Source organism: Stegostoma tigrinum, chromosome 14 (genome assembly GCF_030684315.1).
Source record: "Stegostoma tigrinum isolate sSteTig4 chromosome 14, sSteTig4.hap1, whole genome shotgun sequence".
NCBI classification, from domain to species: domain Eukaryota; kingdom Metazoa; phylum Chordata; class Chondrichthyes; order Orectolobiformes; family Stegostomatidae; genus Stegostoma; species Stegostoma tigrinum.
Genome location: NC_081367.1, coordinates 6,721,266 through 6,746,832, shown reverse-complemented (window position 1 = coordinate 6,746,832; position 25,567 = coordinate 6,721,266). Strand labels below are relative to the sequence as shown.

The 25,567-nt window shown below is 41.4% G+C and overlaps 1 protein-coding gene across 1 annotated transcript in view; it reads right to left on the bottom strand.

Moving 5' to 3' along the window:
- ubxn7 (UBX domain protein 7) overlaps positions 1-25,567 on the bottom strand; it is a 90,963-nt gene extending 65,396 nt beyond the window's left edge. Inside the window, exons 1-2 of the mRNA XM_048542721.2 lie at positions 25,448-25,567; positions 13,775-13,919 (exon numbers count right to left, since the gene is read on the bottom strand). Of these exons, the coding sequence (XP_048398678.1) occupies positions 13,775-13,919; positions 25,448-25,526 (224 nt within the window). The 5' untranslated portion in view covers positions 25,527-25,567. The remainder of the gene's footprint in view (positions 1-13,774; positions 13,920-25,447) is intronic.

Below are 25,567 nucleotides of genomic sequence, written 5' to 3'. Positions count from 1 at the left end.
TTTCCTAATATCACAGGCAAACTCTCAGTCACGGTTTCAAAATAATCCCAGACAAGCCCCTAAAACACTGTTACATCTCATTGGGGTAACATGCTGGAAACCAAGGCCTGCTATTCCCAAAGTGTTCACAAAAGTTAATGGTTTTAAAAAGCACAGAATTCTCCTCTTTACCTCTTTTAGACCCAGCCAATCACTGTAGCTAAAACTGTCTGTGAGCAGATCCACATACGAATGGGATTTCTGCACCATCTAGTAGTAAGCGCAGCATCAATGAGAGTGGAGAGTTTCAGAGTGAGACAAAGGCTGGGTGAGCGTAGCTGGGTCAAAGTGGGAATTCAAGGTAGAGGTGCTACAACTAAAGTTTACGACAAGACGTGAACTATCCAGACCAAGAGGTGAGCAGGAGCACTTAAAGGGTGCAAAAAGGAAGGCCCACCTGTAGTGAGACCAATAGCAGAGTTACATCATAAGCCTGTACTTTGTCCAGTCTTTTCTGCTGAAAAATAGTTTATTAACTAAAAGATTGATACTGATGTATTTTATCTCAAAAACTACAATAAAGTGTAAAATGAAGGAATCTGGAGTAATTATTTTAAGAAAAGTCAATAATATGAGAGAGTGATGAGAGGACGTGTGACGTGTTACTACTGCGGGTGTTGGAGCTGCTGGACACCAAGGTAGTATACAGTAAAACCACTTGTATTAATTGTTTGCAGCTCAAGAAATTTCAGATGTAGGTTGACAAGTCCGGGCTGTTGACATTGCACCATGTCAGGGATACTTTACTCTAGGACACGTTAACACCTTTCAGACTACGAAATTTAAATTTGGTCTATGATCAAGGTCAAGAAGGTGTAACTGCAGGTGAGACAGGTATGGGGGCCCACCTGGGGGTTACACTTGAAGATTTAAAGAGCCTTGGCCCTTCCAATGGGCCAGTTATGAAGTTCTTGCAGCCTGTGTCATGACCCATCAGAGTAGTATACCATAAATTGAGCCCCACTATCCCCAAAGTTGTACCAAACGAAATTTTTCCCCTCTAAAGCACATACAATAGCGCAATCTACCTGACTTTCAGATCAAGGTTGATTGAAAACACGGACAAGGTTTCTGTACTGAATCAGAATTAACTTATTATAAGTACAAGACTATAGCTACAGTTACAGATATAGAGCACTGGCAGATAACACTATTTGCAAAAAAGCCTAATCTGTGTATAAACTCCTCTTACACAAATACACATACAAACTGTGAAAATAGATTATCGGCAAAGGGAAAATAAAAGTGACTAGAAAATCCGTTCAGTGGTCTTTGCTTCCAAATCTGATGCTGAGATGATCTTTCTTTGCCTAGAAAAAGCCCTTTGTGTTCAGTTGTCTTTCTCTGAAAGCATCCACTTGTTTGTAAAAACTACAGCCACTGATTCACTTGGAAAATGTCTCCAATTTACCAACTCAAAAGTCACAGCTCACAGCAACTGCTGCTGGAAAGATAACAGGTTGTCTCCAAGTATAAACTGAGTTTTGTACCGCAGAGAAGAGGTAGCTTCAAGTGGGAACAGCAATTCGCAGCACTTCTGATAGTATCTCTGGAACTTGTTTCTGGTTCCAAGCTTCTCTATTAACTGCGAAGCTTGGAACCAAATCAGCTTCACTTCTAAATAACTCCTCACCTCCTGATCATCGGCACATAGCAGGAACCAACAGCCCCAAAGCAGAGTTCACAAATAGGTATCAAATTCCTTGCTGTAAAATTATGCAGCTATCGAGCAAATTGCTGTTTTTAAAAACATTTCTCATTGTTATCTCATTTTTAAAAAGAGGCAAGAATAACAAGACACGATCCTTGCAATGTGGACAAGAGTCGGGATTGCAAGAAGAATGAGCAAAATGACCATGGCAAAATGATTCAAGTGGAGGAAGAAAATAGGAATGTTGTCCTGGTAGGAACAGTTTAATTAGGGGGATAGACTGTTCTCTGCAGCTACGAGCACAAGTCCCAAAGGTTGTTTCAGGTGCCGAAGTTAAGAACATTGCCTCTGAGCTGAAAAGGAATTTGGAGTGGGAAGGGAGGAATCGAGTTATTGTATCCACATCAATACGGTTGGAAAGGAGGTTTGGCTGAAAGAATTTGAGCAGTTAGAAGCTAAATTAAAAAGCAGAACCTCCAAGACAATAATAATTAGATTATTACTCCAGTTGTAAGCAAACTGGCATAAAGTAAATTAAGTCAGAGTTAAACGGATGACTCAAAGACTCATGCAGGTGGAATGGGTTTAAGTTACAATCTGTTATTGCAGCAATGACACTAGCACAGAGGTAGAAGGAAGCTGCTCTAGACGGATAGATGGGCATCACTAGAATCGTGCTGGGACTAGTGTCCTAGAAAATCAAATCATTTGGGCTGCAGAGAAGGTTTTAATCTAACTGTAGCAGGGTGGATTGAATCTTCTTCCCTGGCTCACTACCACCCTTTGCCTAACACTTTTTCTCTCTCTGGGCATCTCCACCAATCTGCTTACTCCCACACTATGTCAGCAACACAAATATCACCCGAGCTATTATCAATCCTGAAGAGTCACTGGGCTTGAAATGTTAACTCTACTTTCTCTTCAAATGCTGTCAGACCTGCTCAGTTTTTTGTTTCAGATCTTCCGCAGTTTTTTTTTAAACTATTTATGTTTTGTGAGGGAAACTGAATGCTAGAGTAGAACAGTTATCCTTTAATTATAGAGGGCATTGGTGATAATGCATCTGCATTATTTTGTACAGTGCTGGTCAGCATACACAGAGGGATACATTGGAATCAGTTCACAGAAGGTTTACTAAAAGGATTACCATGATGGGGAAAAGGCAGGAAAATGGAGTTGAGATAAGCCATGATCTCATCGAAGGGCAGAACTGTCTACTTCTGTTTCTGTATCTTGAGTATAATTTGCAACTGCAACCCATGTATCTGAGTCCAGGATTTTTTATATGTATCTCACAGATGGTATATATAACCATAAATACAAAAACTACAGGACCCAAAGCAAAATATTTCTTCTTTTAACAAAATGGGTGCACAGTTATGGAATGAAATTAGTGAGTGAAGTTTAGATCATGCTGCATTTTAAGCACAGCTATAGGTGATCAACAGAAACAACAATAAAGGCTCAAGTGAATAGAGAAGGTACATGAACTAGGACTACAGCTTGTTCAGAAAATAAATAATGACACTGACTTATTGGGTCAAAAGGCCTTTCTCTACTTGTATTTGTCTAATTCTCAAGAGGGGACAAGGAACATCGATAGCATCAACAGGCAGTTATAAATAGATATAAACACAGGTTACCTTGTTGGCATGAGCTAACAAGTTTCAGTGTAATAAACATTGCAATGCATAAACATTGTTTATCTTCAAAGTTCCAAAAGCATGTTTCCTAACATGCTGCCAATGATTTTTCAACATTTTTTTCTAACGTTTCATGGCATAGTGCTTCGAGTTTCTAAATAGGCACAAATGCCTGTTGCAGCTCTAGTCTGCGACTCTGTTGGCTCACCTCAGCTGGCTTGTATTGTCTCAAGTAAAAGGGTATGCTAAGTGTTAAGGCACAAAACAAATGAGATTCAGCAAAAGTGCAGGTACTCTGTCTTTCTCGATGTGCTCAACCTTTTTTTAAATAAAAACTGTTTATAGGTTTTATACCTCATCCACTTACCAACAAATCTAATAAGCTAAATGTCTCTTTTCTGTATTAGGTAGCCTGAGGGAGATCATGGTGGTACAGGATGGGAAGTTGAAAGTGGGAGCAAGGCTAGGCAACTTGCTAGGATGATAATATAAGGCCTGAAAACAGACTCCAATAAGGGCACATGAGAGTTTGCACACTTGGGACCTAGAAAATACTCAAATCTATCTTCTGGTCGGAAAATGCTGGAAACAGTCATGGTTCAAACAGACCGAGTGATCCATGTACATAGATCATCTAGATTTCCTGAGCAGGTACAGAAATTATATCAATGGAACAGTAAATCTATTTTTTTTAATTCATCCAGATGATATGAGCATCACTGTCCGACCAGCATTTATTGCCCTTGAAGAGGTGGTGTTCAGCTGTCTTCTTGAATCGCTGTAGTCCACCTACTCAAAGTTTCGCCACATGCCATTAGGGATGGAATTCTAGGATTTAGACCCAGTAACAGAAATGTATTGCTGTTCCATTACTATGTCAGGATGGTGGGTGGTTTGCAGGGGAACTTGAAGGTAGTGGTATTCCCATGTATCTGCTGCCCTTGTCCTTCTAGAAAGAAGAGGTTGAGAGTTTGGAAGGTGCTGTCGGAGGATCTTCGGTGAATTTCTGAAGTGCATCTTGAAAACAGTACACCCTGCCGCTACTAAACATCAGTAGTGAAATGCGTAGATGCTTATGGATGCGGTGCCAATCAAGTGGGCTGCTTTGTACTGGATGGTGTCAAGCTTCATGAGTGTTGTTGGAATTGCACCATCCAGGAAAGTGGAGAGTATTCCCATCACACTTCTGACTTATGCCTTGTACATGGTGAACAGACTTTGGGAAGTCAGTAGGTGAGTTATCTGTCGCAGCATTCCTAGCCTCTGACTTGCTCTTGTAGCCACTGTATTTATGTGGCGAATCCAGTTGAGTTTCTGGTCACCACAAGGATGTTGACAGTGCACGGTTCAGTGATGGTGACACCACTGAATGTCAAGTGGCAGTGGTTAGTTTATCTTTTGTTGGTGATGGTCTTAGTCTAGTGTTTATGTGGCATGAATGTTACTTGCTATTTGTCATCTCAGGCCTGGATACTGTCCAGATGATTTTATACTGTCATGGAGTCATACAGCACGGAAACAGACCCTTTGGTCAAACTTGTCCATGCTGACTAAGTGTCTCAAAGTAAATTAGTCCAACATGTCTGCGACTGGCCCATATCCATCTAAACCTTCCTATTCATGCACCTATCCAAACGTCTTTTAAATACCATAACTGTGTCTGCATCTACCACTTCCTCTGGCAGTTCATTCCACAAACAACCCACCCTGTGTGTGAAAGTGTTGCCCCCTCAGGTGCCTTTTAAGTCTTTTTCTCCTCACCTTAAAAATATTACCCAAACCCCTAGTTTTGAACTCACCCACACTAGGGAAAAGACCTATATACACTCCTCAGGATTTTACAAACCTCTAAGATCAACCCTAAACCTTCTACACTCCAGTGAAGATAAGTCCTAGCCTATCATTATAAATCAAACCCTCGAGTCCCGGCAGCATCCTGGTAAATCTTTTCTGAACACTCTCCAATTTAGTAATGTGCTCCCTACAGTAGGGATGGACTGCTTCACTAATCAGAGGAATCATGAATGGTGCTGAACATCTCCATTTTTGACTTCATGATGGAGGGAAAGTCATTGGCGAAGCAGCTGAAGATGGTTGGGCTGAGGACAATACCCTGAGGAACTCCTGCAGAGATGGCCCGGAGCTGAGATGACTAACTTCCAATGACAATGACCACCTTCCAATGTGTCACATATGACTTCAACCAACAGAGTTTGCCCCCTAATACCCAATGATTCCAGTTCTGCAAGGGTTCTATGATGCCACTCTTGGTTGAAATCAGCCTTCTTGTCAAGGGCTGGCATCCTCGCCTCTGGAAACAGTATAAAGTGATACGGAGACTGTTATCTTTGGCCATCTGGTGAAGAACGGGATAAGGCTATCAAAGGGCAGCTTGCCAGCCTGCTCCTGGATACGGCCAAAATGGCTCTAAATAGGTCCAGGTAGCAGACAATCGAAGGCGTCATTTTTCCGCACTGCCTATCCCTCTTCTGGGGTCAGGTTTGTGCCTGCGTGTGTTTGGAATGGAAACATGCAGTGCCGACAGGTACGGGTAAAGTCTGCAACGACCACTGTCCACCCAGGGAGCTGGAGGGCATCATCTCCCTCCAAAATAATAATAACTTGGTAAATTTCCTTATACGTTTTGTCTTTCGTTACACTGCATATTTAAGGAAGGGTTCATTAATTTTTTATTTGTTAATCAAAAACAATACTTCTAAAAAATGTATAAAAAGACACTCCCGTTGGTTAATTGTTTAATCAAGGATAAACATTTATTCATACTGGTGGTGGCTTGAAGAGGTAGGAACAATAAATGTTACCTCCACTTCAAAAAGTGGACAGATGTTTTCAACGCTTAAGCTAATTTGTTTGTAAATATAAAGATTCAAAAACAAGTGGACAGAAATTAATGAAACTTGGTACATTGATAGGGCATGGCCCATGGAAAAAAATATTAGTTTGTGGCAAAGATATAAATACAGACTCAAGGTTTTTTAAAAAAAAAACCATCAGTTGACATTGGGAGGTAAGGCAAATTGACTTTTGGTTTCAGAATGTTTTGTAGAATGGTAAGTTTTCATGGCATGAAAAAGATATATATGCAACTGAGCTCCTTCTTCACTTTTCTGAAATGTCTAAATTTATAAATAAATCTAAAACTGAGGAAAGATTGACTTCTGGTCTCCTCCTCCACCAATTGACTGTAAGAGGTTATGGAACACTGGTCTGTATATCGAGAGGACTAGAATACAAGAAGATAGAAGTCATATTTTAGTTCTACAAGGTTAAACCAATATATGTAAACAATTCTCCCATTTGGTACGTTAGTACTTCTGGTAGGTCTTTATTTTATGTCAGAGAACCCTATTCTAACTTGGTTGACAGAAACTTCACCGATGGCCACCCTGTTTTCCACATCTTTACTCTCACCTTTATCTTCCTGGAAAGAAAGATGATAAAGTTATTCTTGTTCTCACCTTTCATCCCAACAGCCTGCAGATCATGGTCGTCCACCATCATTTTTATCAAATATGGTGTCATAGAACATAAGAACTGGGAGCAGGAGTAGGCTGTCCGGCCCTTCGGGCCTGCTCCACTATTGAATAAGATCATGGCTGATCTTTTCATGGACTCAGATCCACTTACCCGCACTCTCACCGTATCCCTTAATTTCTTTGCTGTTCGAAAAAACATACCTTAGCTTTAAAAATGTTTACTGAAATAGCGTCAACTACTTCACTGGGCAAGGAATTCCACATGTTAACAACCCTCTGGGTGAAGAAGTTCCTTCTCAATTCAGTTCTAAATCTGCTCCCTCTAATCTTGGAGGCCATGCCCTCTTGTCCTAGCTTCACCTGCCAGTGGAAACATCCTCTCTACTTCTATCTTATAGAAACATAAAATTATGAAGGGAATAGACAAGATCCTGCCTCAATCTTCTGAATTCCAATGAATATAATCAGTCTCTACTCAGTCTCTCCTCATAAACCAACCCGCTCAACTCTGGAATCAACCTAGTGAACCACCTCTGCACCCCCTCCAGTGCCAGTAATTCCTTTCTCAAGTAAGAGGACCAAAACTGCACACAGTACTCCAGGTATAGCCTCACCAGCACCTTGTACAGCTGCAACTTAACCTCTCTGCTTTTAAAATCAATCCCTTTAGCAACGAAGGACAAAATTCCATTTGCCTTCCTAATTACTCATTGTACCTGCAGACCAACCGTCTGTAACTCATGCACAAGGGCTCCCAGGTCCCACAGCATACTGCAACTTTTTACCCTTCAAGTAATAATCCTTTTTACTATTACTCCTACCAAAATGTATGAATTCACATTTATCTACATTGTATTCCATCTGCCAGACCTTTGCCTGCTCATTCAATGTATCTATGTTCCTCTGCAAAGTTTCACAGTCCTCTGCACACATTGCTCTGCCACTCACCTTAGTGTCATCTGCAAACTTTGACACCCTACACGTGGTCCCCAACTCCACATCATCGATATAAATTGTAAATAATTGAGCTCCCAACACCGATCCCTGAAGCACAGCACTAGTCACTGATTGCCAGCCAGAATAGCACTCATTTATCACCAATCTTTGCTTCCTGTTAGTCAACCAACCCTCTACCCATGCTAACACCTTACCCCTAATGCCATGCATCCATTTGCAGCAGCCTCTTGTGCGGCACCTTGTCGAAGGCATTTTGGAAATCTAGGTACACCACATCCACTGGGTCCCCACTGTCCACCTTGCTCATAATGTCTTCGTAGAATTCCAAAAGGTTTGTCAAGCACGACCTGCCCTTCATGAACCCATCCTGCATCTGCTCAATGGGACAATTTCCATCGAGATGCCTTGCTATTACTTCCTTGATAATAGACTCGAGCATCTTCCGCACTACAGAGGTTAAGCTAACCAGTCTATAATTCCCCATCTTTTATCTACCTCGCTTTTTAAACGGTGGCAGCACATTTGCTGACTTCCCAATCTGCTGGGACTGCCCCAGCGTCCAGTAAATTTTGGAAAATTACCACCAGTGCAACTGCTTTTTCTCCCGTCATCCCTTTTAGTACCTTGGGATGCATTCCATCAGGGTCAGGAGACTCATCAATCCTTAGTTCCATTAGCTTGCCAACACAACCATGACCAAGCATAACTTCCCTTTTACTTTCAGCATTCTAAATTGACAAGTTCTATTGACTCCCATGTTATGTCTTCCCATCAACTTATTCCAGTTCTCTGGGACATTCCAAAGTTAGTACTTTCTAGTGATATTCCACAACCTAGAGTCAAATACACTTTTAAAATGAAAGAATGATTTACTTTTGTTATTTTAAATTATTTATTTGCTCCAAGATGGAGCCTCACCTAGATTGGACAAGTGCTTTGTCAAACAAGGTTAGTTCAGTCTACAAGGGTATTCTGCACCTTCTGTTGTCTGTCATTTTGATTCTGCACTATACCCTAACCCCTAATTTCCTTTACCTCCTGTACTGAAGCTCATTGGAAACTGGAAGAGCAATTCTTCTTTCCAAGATTTCACAGCCTTTGAATTCAATATCAGTTCACTACAGGTAGTTCTGGTATAACTCACGTTTCGTTAACATGAATTGACTATTACATAATTGACCAATAGTGGCCACCGTTTGGATTACATGAATATTCTGCTGTACAGGTCTATCAATTTTCCTATAACGCGATTTTCTATAGCATGAGCCTCCACAAGAACACAACCATCACATTATAGGAAAACTATACGTATTTTCATGTCACAACCTCTGTTCGCATTCTTTTGAATATCAGGTGCCCTAGTAATGCTTCTGTTCATTGCACCAGTATTGTCTTCCAGGCCATCACAGAGATTCTCTTTCATTTCCTCTCCTTTCCCTTGTCCCTGCATGTGCTGAAAACCTGTCACAGCCTGTTATGCAAATCTGTTAAAAGGGTCAGATATTTCTCTACAAACATTGCTCAACTTAAACTAGGTATGTATTCAACACTAAAGATGGTTAAAGGGTGATCTGATTGTAAGTTTTCAAAGAATTACGGTTAACTCATACTACAGCTGAAGAAACTAGGGGTCACACACAAATATTTGGGTGATAACTTTCAGGCGTAAAATTACAAAGTGTGTTCAGAGTGTGGTACTCTTCAGCAAATAGTAATTGATGCTGAGCTGCTGGTTTAAAACTAGAGACTGGCAGATTATATTCTGAAAAGCATTAAATGATATATCGCAAAAGGTGGCTATATGCGGTCAGGTCACTAATCGACTCCTGGATGGCAAAAGAGTCCAGGAGCTAAGTGATTTCTTTCCATTCCTATTTTTTGCTTTTTAATCCCAAAGTGCGCTGACTGCCCGATACACGTAACACATAACTGTTATCCATCTCATACTTCAATAAACTTTATTTTCCAGTGGTCTTTTATAGTCTACCTCAATGTCTGCCAAACTCCCTCCTTTTGGGTTATCAGCAAGTTTTGAGATTGCATTCCCTATACCCAGTCCAAATCTTCAATACTGAAAACAGAAATATTTTTTAAAAAGTTTAAATCCCAGAGTTAATTTACTTCAAACCTTTTCCATTCCAAGCAACACTCATTTATCCTTTTCTATATCATAAACCCCCATGCCTATTAATGTGCCTAACTTTCCAATTTTTTTTACATATTTTGTGGATTGACATCAATCTCACCAAATTGCAATTTTTTGGACAATTGGGATCCTTTGTCTTGATTTTTTTTAGCTGAATGCTTTCATAATTATTTCCACTTTTCATTGTTTAATCTCCTATCTTATTTCTCTTTCTTACCTCCTAACATTTCACAATTTCTCTCAGAAAATTCTCCTGTCTCTTCTTAGTAACAGTTAACCCAGGTCCCCCTTCCAGTCACAAGCTAAAACTTGCCCCACCACATCCAAGCCTTTCTCCACAACTGTACCACATTGCATTATTATTTACTAGGTTCTGGTAGGGATGCTCGAGACCAAATAGGACTGGGAAACAAGTGATGATTATGTGTTAATTAAAGGATAATTGGTTGAGAACTAGACATACCTATGAAGAATAGGGTTGAGTTTTGTGACCTGTAAATAGAAATAAAACTGACTAGAAAAGTGTATGCCTGGACTCTGTCTAACCAACCTCTTCCAAACCATTCCTCAAGCACACAAAACCACGGCTTCCATTTTCTGCCAGTAAAATGCATTCAGTATATTGAGATTCTGAGATGGTCCACTCTCTATGATGACAGTGATGGCCTGAACTTCTACTAGCACCAGGCTTATAAGATTAACTCCTCTAAGTTAGATGCTGATGCTGCTGGGGTGGCCGGGGGAAGAACAGAGGTGGTTACCACCATGTTTCTCTGGTCTTTTATCAGCTCCATTCATATACTGCAGGCACACATATAAACAAAGATGTCAATTGGCAGCTAATGAAACCTCTTTCACAAATCAGTAAACTGCTGGGTGTCCCAAACAAGTCGCGTATTGGGCAGCTAAATAAATTAAAACACATTTAACAGCACACTAAAACGCATAAGTGAATATTTCAAAAAACTTGGTGCTAATCATCACCCTGCAGGATCCAAGTGCTGCACTCCATTATTGGAAGTTCAATCTTTGAAGTTAATCTGAACTGGAGGCCACCATCTGCCTGTTCAAGTGGACATACCCTCCAATGACAACACAGAACTCTGGAATACTGCACTAACAGCCCAAGCAATAATAGAACTGTAATGTTGTACAGCATGGAAACACAGCCCCTTTCATCCAACTCACCCATGCTAATCAGATATCCTAAATTAATCTGTCATTTGCCAGCATTTGGCCCGTATCCTTCTAAATCCTTCTTATTCCTGTACCAATCCAGATGCCTTTTAAATATTTTAATTATACCAGCCTCCAACACTTCCTCTGGCAGCTCATTTTATACACACACCACCCTCTGCACAAAAAAGTTGCCCCTCGGTCTCTTAAATCTTTTCCCTCTCACCTTAAACCTATGCCCAATAGTTTTGAACTCCCCTGCCCTGGGAAAAAGACCTGACTATTCATCCTGTCCATGCCCCTAATGATTTTATAAATGTCAATACGGTTCTCTCTTCAGCCTTTCATGCTCCACGAAAAACAGGCCCAGCCTACTCAGCCTCCCACAATATCTCAAATCCTCCAACACCAGCAGCATCCTTATCAATCTTTTCTGAACCTTTTCCAGTTTAACAACTTCTTTCATATAGCAGGGAGACCAGAATTGAACACAGTATTCCAAAAGTGGCCTGACCATTGTCCTCTAGAGCATGACCTCCCAATTCCTATACTCAATGTGCTGACCAATAAAAGCAAGCATACCAAATGCCTTCTACGCCATCTTGTCTATCTGCAACTCCACCTTCAAGAAACTAAGAATCGGTCCCCAAGACCTCTTTGTTTGGCAACACTCCCCCCGGCTCTATCATTACGTGTTTAAGTCCCATCCTTATTTGCCTTACCAAATGCAGCATCTCACATTTATCTAAATTAAACTCCATCTGCCGCTCTTCGGCCCATCAGCCCATCTGATCAACATCCCGCTGCACTAAAGTAATATTCTTTGCTTTGTACTACACCTACAATTTTGGTGTCATCTGCAAACTTATCAACCATGCCTCCTATATTCACATCCAAATCATTTATATAAATAACAAAAAGCAGTGGACTCAGCACCAATTCTTGCAGCACACCACCGGTCACAGGCCTCCAGTCTGAAAAACAACCCTCCAGCACCACCCTCGATCACCTACCTTCAAGCCAAATGGCTAGGTCTCCTACATTCCATGTGATCTAACCTTGCAGGGTGCTGCAAGGATCGGGGCTGGGTCTGCTGCTTTTTATCATTTATATAAATGATTTGGATGTTAACACAGGAGGGTAACATTAGTGAGTTTGCAGATAACACCAAAATTCATGGTCTGGTGGACAGTGAAGAAGGTTACCTCAGAGTGCAACATTTCTTGATCAGATGGGCCAAGGAGTAGCAGATAGAGCTTAGTCTAGATAAATGCGAGATGCTACATTTTGGTTTGGCAAATCAGGGCAGGACTTATACACTTAATGGTGAGACCCTGGGGAGTGTTGCCAAAGAGACCGTGGAGTGCAGATTCACATTTCCTTGAAAGTGGAGTTGCAGGTAGACACGGCAGTGAAGGCGTCATTTGGTTTGCTTGCCTTTATAGGTCAGCGCATTAAATATAGGAGTTGGGAGGTCATGTTGCGGCCGTACAGCACATTGGTCAGGCCACTTTTGGAATACTGTGCTCAATTCTGGTCTCCGTGCATAGAAAAGATGCTGTTAAACATGAAAGGGTTCAGAAAAGATTTACAAGAATGTTGGAGGGTTTGAGCTATGGGCAGAAGTTGAATAGGTTGGAGTGCTGGAGGCTGAGGGGTGACTTACAGACGTTTATAAAATTATAAGGAGCATGGATAGTGTGAACTTTCAAGGTCTTTTCCCCAGAGTAGGGGAATCCAAAACCTGACAAGTAATAGGTTTAAGGCAAGAGAGGAAAGATTTAAAACGGACCTAAGGGGCAACGTTTTTACACAGAGAATGGCACATGTCTGGAACAAGCTACCAGAGGAAGTGGTTAAGACGGGTACAATTACAGCATTTAAAAAGGCATCTAGATGGGTATATGATTAGAAAGGATTTAGAGGGAAATGGGCCAAGTTCTTTTAGGATATCTAGTCCACACGGAACAGCTGGACTAAAACGTCTGTTTCTGTGCCGGACATCCCTATGACTCCATAACCAGTCTATCACGTGGAACCTTGTCGAACACTTTGCTGAAGCCCATATAGACAACGTCCACCACACTACCTTTATGAATCTTCTTTGTCACTTCTTCAAAAAACTCAAACAAATTAGTAAGAGACAATTTCCCATGCACAAAGCCATACTGACTATCCTTAATCACAGCCTTTCCAAACACACGTAAATCCTATCTTTCAATCCCTTCCAGCAACAGTTCCCTAGCTTTTCCTTACCATCTTCCCAAAATAACGGCACCACATTAGTCACCTTTCTGCCTTCCATTACCTCACCTATGGCTAAATTTTTTTTAATCCAACGTTGCAATAAAGAGCTCAACCAGCAGCTGTCCTCTATCATAGGGTCTTTCTATACATAAGATAGCTGCTACATTTGCCTACATCACAGGAACTATACTACTAAAAACAAAACTTCAATGCATGTAAAGCATTTTGGGATGTCGTAACAATGGAACAAAGCATCACATAATCGTAAGTTCCCTCTTCCATCCAGCCTCAGATTTGGATATTCAGCATGTTTGGGGGTGCCATGTACAAAATTTATAGTAGCATGTAAGCCAGGCCCAAAAAAATCAAGACAATTCAGCTAAACAGAAAATACCATATTAAATAAACCAGAACATACTGTGGAGGCGGTCTACTTGATGTCCCTGCTGTACTGGTACTGGGCTCTTCTGCTATTCCACCACCATCCAAGTACATTGTGACAGCCATCTCCAGATTGTTGCCGCATGCTTCTAACATGTGCTTCCCAACACTTTCACTGGCACCTAAATCACATAAAAACTTATTAGAGAGCTCAAGGTATCCACCACAAAACCTAATGTTTAATGGTATATGAGTTGTTTAACTGCTTATAGGTGTACAGATAGACCATTATCCTAAATAAACGTAAGCCACTTCATTAATGTTGCTACTATTTCAACAGTGTCATTGTTACCAGTATACTATGGTTTTTAAAAAAAAAACAAACCAGTAACAATCTTAATGAATTGAAGTCTCACATCTCAAATTGCTAGCAGGACACCTGTGAGTACCAGTACTCAACTCAGCATTACATTCAGGTACATAGAATATGCACTGCAAAAACAAGCCAAACAAAAACCTAACTAGTCCACACTGGTGCTTATACGCTACAAAAATTTGCAATTCTGCCCACTTTATCATAGCCTTTCAGTATATTTTTCTATGGTATTCTCTTTTGTCTCCTGTCCAGTTTCTTTTTCAAAGTGTCTTAAGTGATTTATCTCAATCGCTTCCTGTGGTAACAAGTTCACATGCTAACCACTAAGTGAAGATATTGCTCCTCACTTCCCAGTTGGATTTATAAGTAATTACCTTACATTTTTGTTGCTACCTTTTGATTCTCCCACAAGTTGAAAATATAGGAGGTATCTGATTGCACTGGAGTGTGTGCAGGACCAGGATGTTAGGTGGGTTGAAGTTTTAATTATGAAGACAGATTGGATAGACTCAGCTTGTTTTCCTTGGAACAGAGGAGGCCGAGGTGGGACATAGGTAGAGTAGACTTGAAGGAACTGTTCTACTTGGAGGAGGGATCAATGACGGGGGGAATGATTTAAGGTCCGGGTAGGAGGTTTAGAGAGGGTGTGAGGAACTTTTCTTCCCCCCACCCCAGAGGCTGGTGGGAAACTCGAACTCATTGCCTGCAAGGACGGTGGACGCCGAAATAAATGTTATGAGGCCTCTAAGTGCATCTGTGATGGATCAGTGCCAGAAAATGGATTTGGAAGAGATCAGTGCTTTTTCTTTTGACATGTGCAGACTCAATGGGCCAAAGTCAATTTTCTGTGCAGTAGACCCTTATGGTTCTATTCCTTTCTTATCTATTATATCTAATCCATTCATTATGTTACAAATCTATATCTGGTTATCTGGACGTTTTCTCTCATACTTAACAGAATCCCAATCAATCTTTCCCAATCACTATGGTGGCTCCATTCCGGTAGTCTCCTTCCAAACTTGTTTCTGCACTTTCTCCCATATTTGTACTTTTTTGTACAGCACAGAACGTAGAGCTGTGCCGTGCTCTAAATGCACCAAGCAAGGTCCAAGACAAGTTTAACCTAACTGCATGACTTTGAAATCTATGCTACTGAAAGCAAATCCTCTGCTTTGTTAACATTTTAATTGCTTTACAGACCTGCAATGATGCTTTTGATAATGTATGCACTGATGTACTTTTTTCTTCTTGTACTTAGTTTATTTTCTTTTTCAGGGGTACGTGATGCTTCTTGCCAAAGTGTAGCACTACACCTTGGGCTTTTGTCCCTCCCTCTGAGCTAAGGGGTCCTGAGTTCAAGTCCTACCTACCCTGGATTTGTGTCACAACACATCTGAACAGACTAATCAAAATAAACGCATCACCACGTTTACCTGTCAATGTTTATTAGTCATTTAACTATTCACACTGCAAGTTTCCTACTGTCCTCCTGTTGTTATTCCTACAAAAATGGATGACATCAGTTTTGACTAACCCACATACCCTTCCTGCAAACCCTGAGCAAATGATGACCACCACTGCACACCCGCACCCCCAACAGTTCTTGCTTCCCCCCTCAAAGTTTCACTGTTCCATTGCACAAATTCTGGGACACTAAAATGGGGTCATGCTATGTCAATTATGTTAATTCTTTAAAAATAGCTAGAAACACATACAAATCTTGGCATCATCTTGGCAAGGACCCTGTCCTTAAATCATCAAATCACATACATGGCATCATTAGGGCTCATCAGGCATTCTCTTTGGTACACCTTTCCAATTAGTCCTGCCCCCACCTGTTGCTAAAACCAGACCGGGCAATTCTTTTTCTCCTTGTAGTCTTATCTAATCCCGTTGAAAAAGTTATGACTCAATTTGCTTCCTTTTCAAGCAGCATATTCCAGGTTATTGTAGCAGGTTGCGTAAAAGTAATTTTTCATCTGCTTTCTTGTTGTTTTGCCAATTACTTTTAAACTTCCTTTGGTTATGAACCCTCAGTGTAGAAAATGGTCAAGGGACTGAGTCCTGTTTGTTTATTTGTGAGATGTTTCTCATTTATTTCATCAAAATGCTTTCTAATTTTGAACACCTTTCTTAAATCTCTCCTGAACTTTCATGGCTGAGAACACTTCCAGTTTCTCTAACTGCTCCACAAGGCTGCTTTGCTCATCCATACCATTCGCGTAATTCTCCTCAGCAGTGGATTCAAGGACTTGGTCTTCTTTTTATAGAACTTCTGCATTTTCCCTTGCATGACTCCTTTTTAGTGGCCCAGATATCGTGCAACAGAACAGTGAAACTGTGGGGGGGAAAGCAAGAGCTGTTGGGGGTGCAGGTGTGCAGTGGTGGTCATCATTTGTTCAGGAGGATTTGCGACGGCGGGGTTGGGTTAGTCAAAAGTGTGAGGTCATCCATGTTGGTAGAGGTAACAGCAAAATGGACTAGGTTTTAAATAGTAAAAAAATTGCAGCACACTGCTGTGCAAAGGGACTTGGGTGTCCTTGTGCATAAATCGTTGAGGGTGGGATAGCAGGTGCTGCAGGTAATTTAAAAAGGCAAACAGAATTTTGTCCGCCATTGCTTGAGGGATGGAGTTTAAGAACAGGGAGGCCACACCTGGAGTACTGTGTGCAGTTTTGGTTTCCTCACTGGAGAAGAGATATACTAGCACTGGAGGGGGCGCAGAGGAGATTCACTAGGTTGATCGTATCTCTCTGATGAAGGGTCTACGCCTGAAACGTCAGCTTTTGTGCTCCTGAGATGCTGCTGGGCCTGCTGTGTTCATCCAGCCTCACATTTTATTATCTTCACTAGGTTGATTCCAGTTTTGAGGGGTTTGGGTTATGAGGGGAGACTGAGTAGGCTGGGATGATACTCATTGGAATTCAGAAGAATGAGGGGAGATCTTATAGAAACATATAGGATGATGAAGAGAATAGATAAGGTGGAGGCAGGGAGGTTGTTTCCGCTAGCAGGTGAAACTAGGACTAGAGGCCACTGCCTCAAAATAAAGGGAAGCAGATGTAGGACTGAGGTCAGGAGGAACTTCTTCACCCAAAGGGTTGTGAATCTGTGGAATTCCCTGCCCAGTGAAGTGGTTGAAGCTAGCTCGCTGGATGTTTTTAAGGCAAGGCTAGATAAACTTTTGAACAGTAAAGGAATTAAGGGTTATGGTGAGTGGGCGGGTAAGTGGAGCTGAGTCCCAAAGATCAGTTATGATCTTGTTAAATGGCAGGGCAAGCTTGAGGGGTCAGATGGCCTACTCCTGCTCCTAGTTCTTATGTTCTTAGTCATCACTTCAGAGAGTGCAGAATGTATAATTGCTTGGCAGTACTGAGCTTGAGTATTGCCAATAAAAGACATCTTGTCCAAGATTTCCATCTTGCACTCAGCAAAATAGTTTGCAGGAACACCAATAAAGGAAAAACCGATATTTCTATTGTCTGAGCGTGAGATTGATTGATTGGCAAGTGAACTCTGAGGAGTTCCCACAGAGAATACACAGTTAAAGATGACTGACAGTTAACGCCTGGCTTTGTTTAGGTTTCAACAGGATATTGACCTGAGAAATGAACCAGCAAATGGCCATCACCTGTTTTGTTGAGTTGAAACAGGTGCAGTGTACCCACATGTTCTTTGTCAATGGAAGGAACAGAATTCTGTGAAAATAATCATAGCTTCCAGTACTATATTGCAAGCTTGAATGGCAATCCTAAATTGGTTGGAAATGTAATTCTTTGTCTGCTGATGACTGCCCACCAAGCGTTGCCTGACTGCAGAACACTGAGTGCTGCAAGTTTTTTTAAGTTTGTGCTGGCTGAGTATGGTTTGTACCTTGATTGTGCATACCCAACATCACACTAGCACTGAAATCTATACTTGTGTGTGAGATTACTGCATAGTAGATGCAAAATTGTTAGCTTCATCTGTTGCTAAAACTTTTAAGACACCTTCCAAAGTGATGAGATAGTCTGGGCACTTTTCCGGACCAATAGTAACAAGTGATTTGATTGGGATAGTCACCAGCCTGTAGGAAGACTTTGGCACACTCTATTTTAGCATCAAACTTGGAGTATATAGGTGACTTGGTAGCCACTAACCTTCAAGCACATGGAGCTGTAAGAGACAATGTGTACGTCGACGGCTGAGATCTATACATCCGGGAATTTGAGAAATCTCCCAGGATTCTCTAATATCATATGAGGCAAACCAATCTTCATTAATCAATATACATGTTGAGATTTCTACAGTTGCACACACTAAGATTGCCAATAAAGTCAATGATGTAAAAAGGACCCGGACCATACGATCATTGTGAAATCCTGACACTGAAATGGGGCACACAGCCAGGCAGCACAATGGCAGCAGTAAACACTGAGCCATCGTACAGCACGAGGGACACGGATTTGTTTTCAGCCTTGGGTGATCGTCTGTGTGGAGTATGCACGTTCCCCATGTGACGGTGTGGGTTTTCACTCGGTGCTTCAGTTTCCTCCCACAATCCAAAGATATGCAGGTTAGGTGAACTGGCCATTGCAAATGTGGGGTTATGGGGATTAGGTAGGATTAGTATAGACTCAATGGCTGCTTTCCACACTTTTAGGATTCCATGATTCATTCTGCAGCATGAAAACTACTTGAAATCAGATTATTTCTCACTGGACATCTTGCAAACTCAAAAGGTCCAAGGCAGTCACTCTTGGTTCTGAAAAGTACCCAGTCTACCTCTGATTAAAAACGGAAGAACTGCAGATGCTGTAAATCAGGAACAAAAACAAAGTTACTGGAAAAGCTCAGCAGGTTTGGCAGCATCTGTGAAGGAAAAAACAGAGTTAAATGTTTCAGGTCCAGTGTTGAGGAAGGGTCACCGCACCCGAAACGTTAACTCTGTTTTCTCCTTCGCAGATGCTGCCTGACCTGCTGAGCTTTTCCAGTAACTTTGTTTTCATTTCTACCTCTGATTACCCTGGAAGGTGCCTAAAACGTCTGAACAATGGGTGAAACTAGCTGTTGCACATTGTTACTACGCAGGAGCAACACAAGTGGTGTTCACCATTAACAGGATGCAGCTGTCAGGCCAAGACAACAATCTGCCTATTACTGGCATAACGCAGGTGTATAGGCTGCACAACCAAAAGACTGGCAGAACATATCAAACATCTTATCCCTTCCGAAGTTCACAAAGTACAACAGCGCCCAACTAGCCCATGCTTTCACAACTCTCACAGTACCAACATTAGATCTGATTCCACACAGTTTGTCAACATTTGTTGGATAACAAACAAAACCAGAAATTGCTGGAAAAGTTCATCAGGGCTTGCAGCATCTGTGGTTAGAAATCAGTGTTAGCATTTCCAATCGAGTGACCCTTCCTCAAAATTGTTGTGAGGAAGGGTCACTCAATCGGAAATGTTAACTCTGATATCTCTCCACAAATGGTGCCAGACCTGCTGAGCTCTTCCAGAAATTTCTAGTTTAGTTTCTGATTTACAGGATCTGCAGTTCTTTTGATTTTTGTTGGGTAATCCTGAGTATGCAATGAATTATAGTGCCAGCAATTTAGGACTATTACTCAGGCTCAATGTGCCACACTTGCATGTACTGGAAGCTACATATATTAATGCATGGAATTCTGGCTGGAAAGAACAGGAGAATATGTGCACACTGCACGTATTTCAATTCAACTAAATTGACAACTGCCATTCACTAGTCTTCTTTTTATGTCAATGCCCTGACCACTTACTGTCAACCTGCCTTGTTCAAAACCCTTGCAATTAGCTGTAGGTAATTATTAATTGCTGCATTTTCCAACATCTCTACTGGTCCACTTTCCAAACAATCATCACCTTCCTACCATACAATAAGAATAATAGTATTCTCCTTAATTGGTATTCTTGCAAATTGTCTTGATAGTGCAAAATGAAAAGCTTTGACAGTCTTTTTACAGCAGTATATTGGTGTTACTTTTGTTCCAGTAGTGCAGGAATAAGCTTTACATACAACAGAATGTTTTAATATTAAGAAGCAGCAAACCTATCCTTCTTGCAGAATGCAGTACACTTTTCTTTGTAACACTTGAATGCAATTAGGAGGTCCGATCTAGTACACTTGATGCAATCACAAGAATCATATAAACTGCGTATCTGAAACCTGCTCCCGGGCTGTCTAATTTTGTCACAGGTGGAGTATAATTATCTATAATCAGAAATCTGGTCCAACATTAGGATAATCACTTCCTATGGTGTGAACTATATGCCAGCAGTTAGGTCTTCGCTAACTACCATGATACAAAAGTAGGAGTTTGATCTGTCAACACCCTTCTGATGAACTGTTTAACAATTTGAATTTGTGTAATTATTTAAATTAGCTCAACATAGTAAATCTTTCAACAGGGCAGTAGAATTGCAAACAGTACTTCCGTTAGAGCCAGGAGTGCCAAATTCAGACAAATTAATCCAGCAGCACTGAAGAAGCAATTGTTTCCACTCAGTCACTGGAAATCAAAAGATAACAGACCAACACTGGAGTTATTTGTCCAGCAGGAGCTATCACATTTTGGATGCCATATTTAGCAATATAGGGATGATATTCCAAATGCAGCGAATATAACTAGCGTGAATAAAGCATGGTGCTTTGTCATGCAGAAGAAATGTCTTAAATTGTTGTGCTAATGTAAAGAATTTTTCAAACTTTATTTTGAAAAGATTTCACTAATGAGACCATTGTACTTTATATCTAAAAACTCATTAAGTCCTTACCTTAAACTCCCCCCCCCCCCCCCAGGTATTCTGGCAGAATTCCCTTTTGAGTAAGAAAACTGATCTACTCCTTTCACATCTGAACGCACGTTCATTCAGTCACACATGTGCCCTGCACTGTAAGGAAGCATTCAGTACCTTCAACATGTGTCACTAAAAGTGCACAAAAAGAATGATCTTAAACCCAGCCTCCATACACCAAAATCACATGCAGCATTGATATGGCACTGACACTAAAGTTAGGTTATGCTGCAGTAGAGTTGATAGTACAATATGCTGCATTCCATACAGCTAGCACAAACACTGTACAGAATTATGTATATCTTAGTGCATGGTAGCTGTTTTCATGTATTGTACAAACATGAAAGTTTACATATGCAAACTAAAACATACAGTTCTACCATCTGAGAATGTTGCTCTAGATAAACACACAACCTTAGTGGGCACGTTTAACAATCACAAGATACACAAAAACCAGAAGGTGGGCACACTTGTGCATTGTACAAGGCAACAGATACAATAACAATTAAAGTGTAGTATACATCAGTGATTAGAAATGGTCCTGTCCAATGGGTGTCTGAAACAGTCACTTTTGTGACGTGTTTTTGGGCGGGGGGGGGGTGAAGTGAAGAAATAGACACAAAGAAAATACACTTCTCTAGCTAGCAGGCGATTACTACTTCAAAAGGGTGTTCCCTGACCTCTATACGTGTTGCTTAGTAACCAACCATTCCCGATGAGAAGCATTATCTGTACTGGATGTTTTACCCAGGGTGGAGAGATTCCATGTATCGCAGCAAGGTCACTTTGGTCGACAAAAAGTTAATGAAGAAAAACGTGGGAGCTTTGGATTCATGAATCAACAGTTCTGACTAATTGTGGATCATCCTGATCTGGTTTGCATCTGTTGAGTATACTGAAGGACTCAGTTTGACATTAAACTTGTTACGGGAGACAACCGAGAGCTGCTATAAATTGCAGGTACTGTGACATCGTACAAGTGTTCTGACCCCAGCAGACGTCACTTTTTATTTCACCTAGCATATAAATGAATACAACTGCAGTTTTTAATCTAAACTGCAAAGTCAGAGAGTATATTTTATCTGATTCCAAGAGATCAAGGAGGAAATTTTGGCATCACATGCCCCGCCCAGAACAACTGATTTATTATTCAACCCAAATGCGTTACTCTCAGATTAGCCTGTGCAAAAATTATAAGTCTTCTGGGAAGTGAGAGATTGCCAATCAGAAAGGGAGTAAGGAAGATAGTGAATACAGAACTGTTTCGTCTCCATCAGCCACCCACCTTCCAATGTTGACTAGATAATTGTCAGAGTCAGAAATCCAAAGGTCCATCTGCTTGACATCCATCATTGGATTGTAAGAGATGCCACTGCAGAAGAGCAACAGGACCTCATCTTGCATTGTTAACAAGGAGAAGCACTGCAAAGCTGACTTAGGCTCATGCTACAGCCTTACATCTAGAGAACTTGGAGGAGGAGGAAGAGGAGGAGGAGAAAGTAGCCCATATTTAAGTCAATGATATAGGTAGGAGAAGGAATGAGATTTTTAGGATGTCTGAGTAGCTTGGATAAAATTAAAATGCGAACCTCAATAGGATGAATTGCTACGTGAACAGCTTGCACATTGGAGAAGATTCAAGCAAGATTTGAGGTTTAAATGAATTGCTAAAACAGTGCTGTGGAAAATGAGTGTTTCAATTCAGGGGAACTGACACCAGTACCTGAATAGAAAGAGTTATAGCATTGGAGTGGACTTCACATATAGCAGCCCATAAGCCTGTGTCCTGGCAAATCATGTAATGAGAAGATCAAATAGGGTGGTAAGCTCAAGCCCTAGTTCAGGTAGTTATATAAAAACTTATCAGTGCAGACATGTTATTTAGGTTAAAAAAAAACACACTGGCAAGAGTATTTTAATAAGACATTACTGATTAAAGTCACCTCAGGGAAAAATATTAAACAGTTAAAACTAAAAGGTACTATGTCAAAATACATGACGTATTTCCAGGGAGAAGTAAGGGATATGAAGACAGAGTGGGAAAGTAGAAAAGCTGCAGAAGTTTTGACGAGATCATATTGAACAGTGCAACAAGTTTGACGGTCAACCCTCATCTCTTACGTTCTGACAGTACATAAAGGTAAAAACACAACAATGTCTACATATGTTGTTTTAAAAACTCGCGTTTGAATTTTTGTAAATGTTATAAGGTTAATAGACCAGGGTTATCTCAAGGTTATTCTCTACAAGGATTTTACAAAAGGTACAATTTATGCCAGATCAGTTTACAAGACAAATTCATACCACAATATTGTTCCACATTAACTATGGCTCAGTTGATAGTACTGTCAGCTGAGTTAAAATCCCACTCCAAGGCTAAAGGGTAACAGTCTCCAGTGATGATTTAGAGCAGTACACTGTCCGAGATACCAACTTTCAGAAGAGACACAAAACCGAGGTCCCATTTGTCTCAGATAACAAGGAGTGGAGCTGGATGAACACAACAGGCCTAGCAGCATCAGCGGTGCAGGAAGGCTGACGTTTCACGCCTAGACCCTTCCTCTTTTTCTGAAGAGGGGTCTAAGTGCGAAACATCAGCCTAGCTACTCGGCCTGCTGTGTTCTTCCAGCTCCACACCTTGTTATCCCAGATTCTCCAGCATCTGCAGTTTGTACTAGCTCTGAAACAATTTTAACCCCATTTGTCTCCTTGTGTGAACGTTAAAAAAACCCATGATACTATTTTGAAGAATACCAGGGGACTTACTACTAATATCATAACCAAAATGTGGCCTTCAATCAACATCACAAAAACAGGTCTGATCGCTATTAGTTTATTGCTTGTGGGAGTCTGCCGTAAATACCTGCCACATTTCCACACTTCAAAAACAAGTTCATTGACTCAAAGTACTTTGATACACCTGGTTTCATGAAAAATGCTAAACACATACAAGTGCTTTTTTCCCCTGTGCATGATTTGCTAGATCAGGAACTGAATTCCAAGCAATGGCTGTTGATCAGTTTTGAGACAGGTTATCACTAGTACTACCCTGGGGTCAGTGCTAACTTCCTGACTGTTTGGCGTACATATTAACAAGATAGTGAGATTGAGAGAACACTCAATAGTTTGGCAGGTGTAACGGTAAAGACTGTAGCGGAGGCCAATATTCTACAAAAAAAGTATGCAGTCAGAAAATTAGTAAAGCAATAACAAATAGCATTTAAGCTATTTACAACTGCATATTACATAAAAGGTAGGACGAACACATGAATACATATCATATACACTAAACAATACTGCAAGTAATTTAACTAAAAAGATTGAAGTATTATCGTACACATAACTGAAGATTCAAAATCAATGCTGAACAGCTTGACTGACAGCAGGCAGGATATTGGGAAGTATGAACAGAATTATTCGGCACTCAACTATAGGAAATAATCATCAGTCAGACAATAAATAGATGACTGTGTCCCATTTTGGTGAATAACACAATTGCCTTGGAAGACAATTAGAAGAGTGCTCTGTCAATTGTTGCTAGCTTAAAGAACCCAAAGTTACTCAGGCAATCATAGAGTTCTGTTTATTCATTTTGTCACAGCACAAACTTAGGAGGCCTGACAGCGTGAAGAAAACAACAAAGTTTAAAATGATGTGCTTGTTGATTACTTAAGTTTGTAAAACCAGGGGAATTAACATTTAAATTCCTGTACTTACATTTTCTGAATAGACCAAATATAATGCAATTGTTCTTTCCTCTAAGACGTAGCAAGCTTTCAGAATGGGTACCAGGAAGTGCAAAATATACTGACTCTCTGAATGGTGTTGAGGAGCTAGGTAGATGGCCTGGGCAGAGATCACAGGGTAAAGGGGCATTAACACCATCTCATGGGGCTGGTAGCAGCATTAAATCCTTCTCAGGCAACAGGCAACAGCATTAATACCCTCTCAGGAATCTTGCAGGATCATCACCTCACCCCCACCCCAGAACACTGGCAGGACCACTGACTCCCCCCTCAGGGGGTCAGTAGGGAAATTAACATCCCCCCTTCTCCTCAGGGACAACAGCAACCTCAGGGGACTAGGAGAGGCAATAACAATCACTCAAGGTACTGGCAGGGACATGAACAGCTCTCAAGATTTTGGCAGGGGCATAATACCCTTCAGGGGCAATAACCACCCTCAAGAACTGGCAGAAGCACTAATATACAAATCAGGGGACTAGCAAGGCAACTAGCAAACCCCCCTTCCCTTCAAGGGGCAGTCGGGGACGGTCCCAGACCTTTTCACCCCGGGACTCCCCCTTGGCTCTGGCGACTCCATCGGGTGGAGTATGGGGGCGGGGATGGTGTGATGGGGCAGTGCCCTGGGCCCGGCCTGCTGAGTGGCCCAGGACTCCCAGTCCTCGGGGAGGATGGCTGGTGGTGAGGGATGGTCACAACGAAGGCAGATGGGAGTCCTGAGGGCGGTGACGGCCTCCAGCTCCACTCTCTCTCCCGCCCTCTCGCCTGTTTACCTGTAATGGCTGTGAACTGCCGGATTAACCCCTGCAACGCCGACCCGGCCGACCCCGCTCCATCACCAACCGCCGCCATCTTACCGCGCAGCGCCCACGCAGGCGCACTCGGCCCAACCT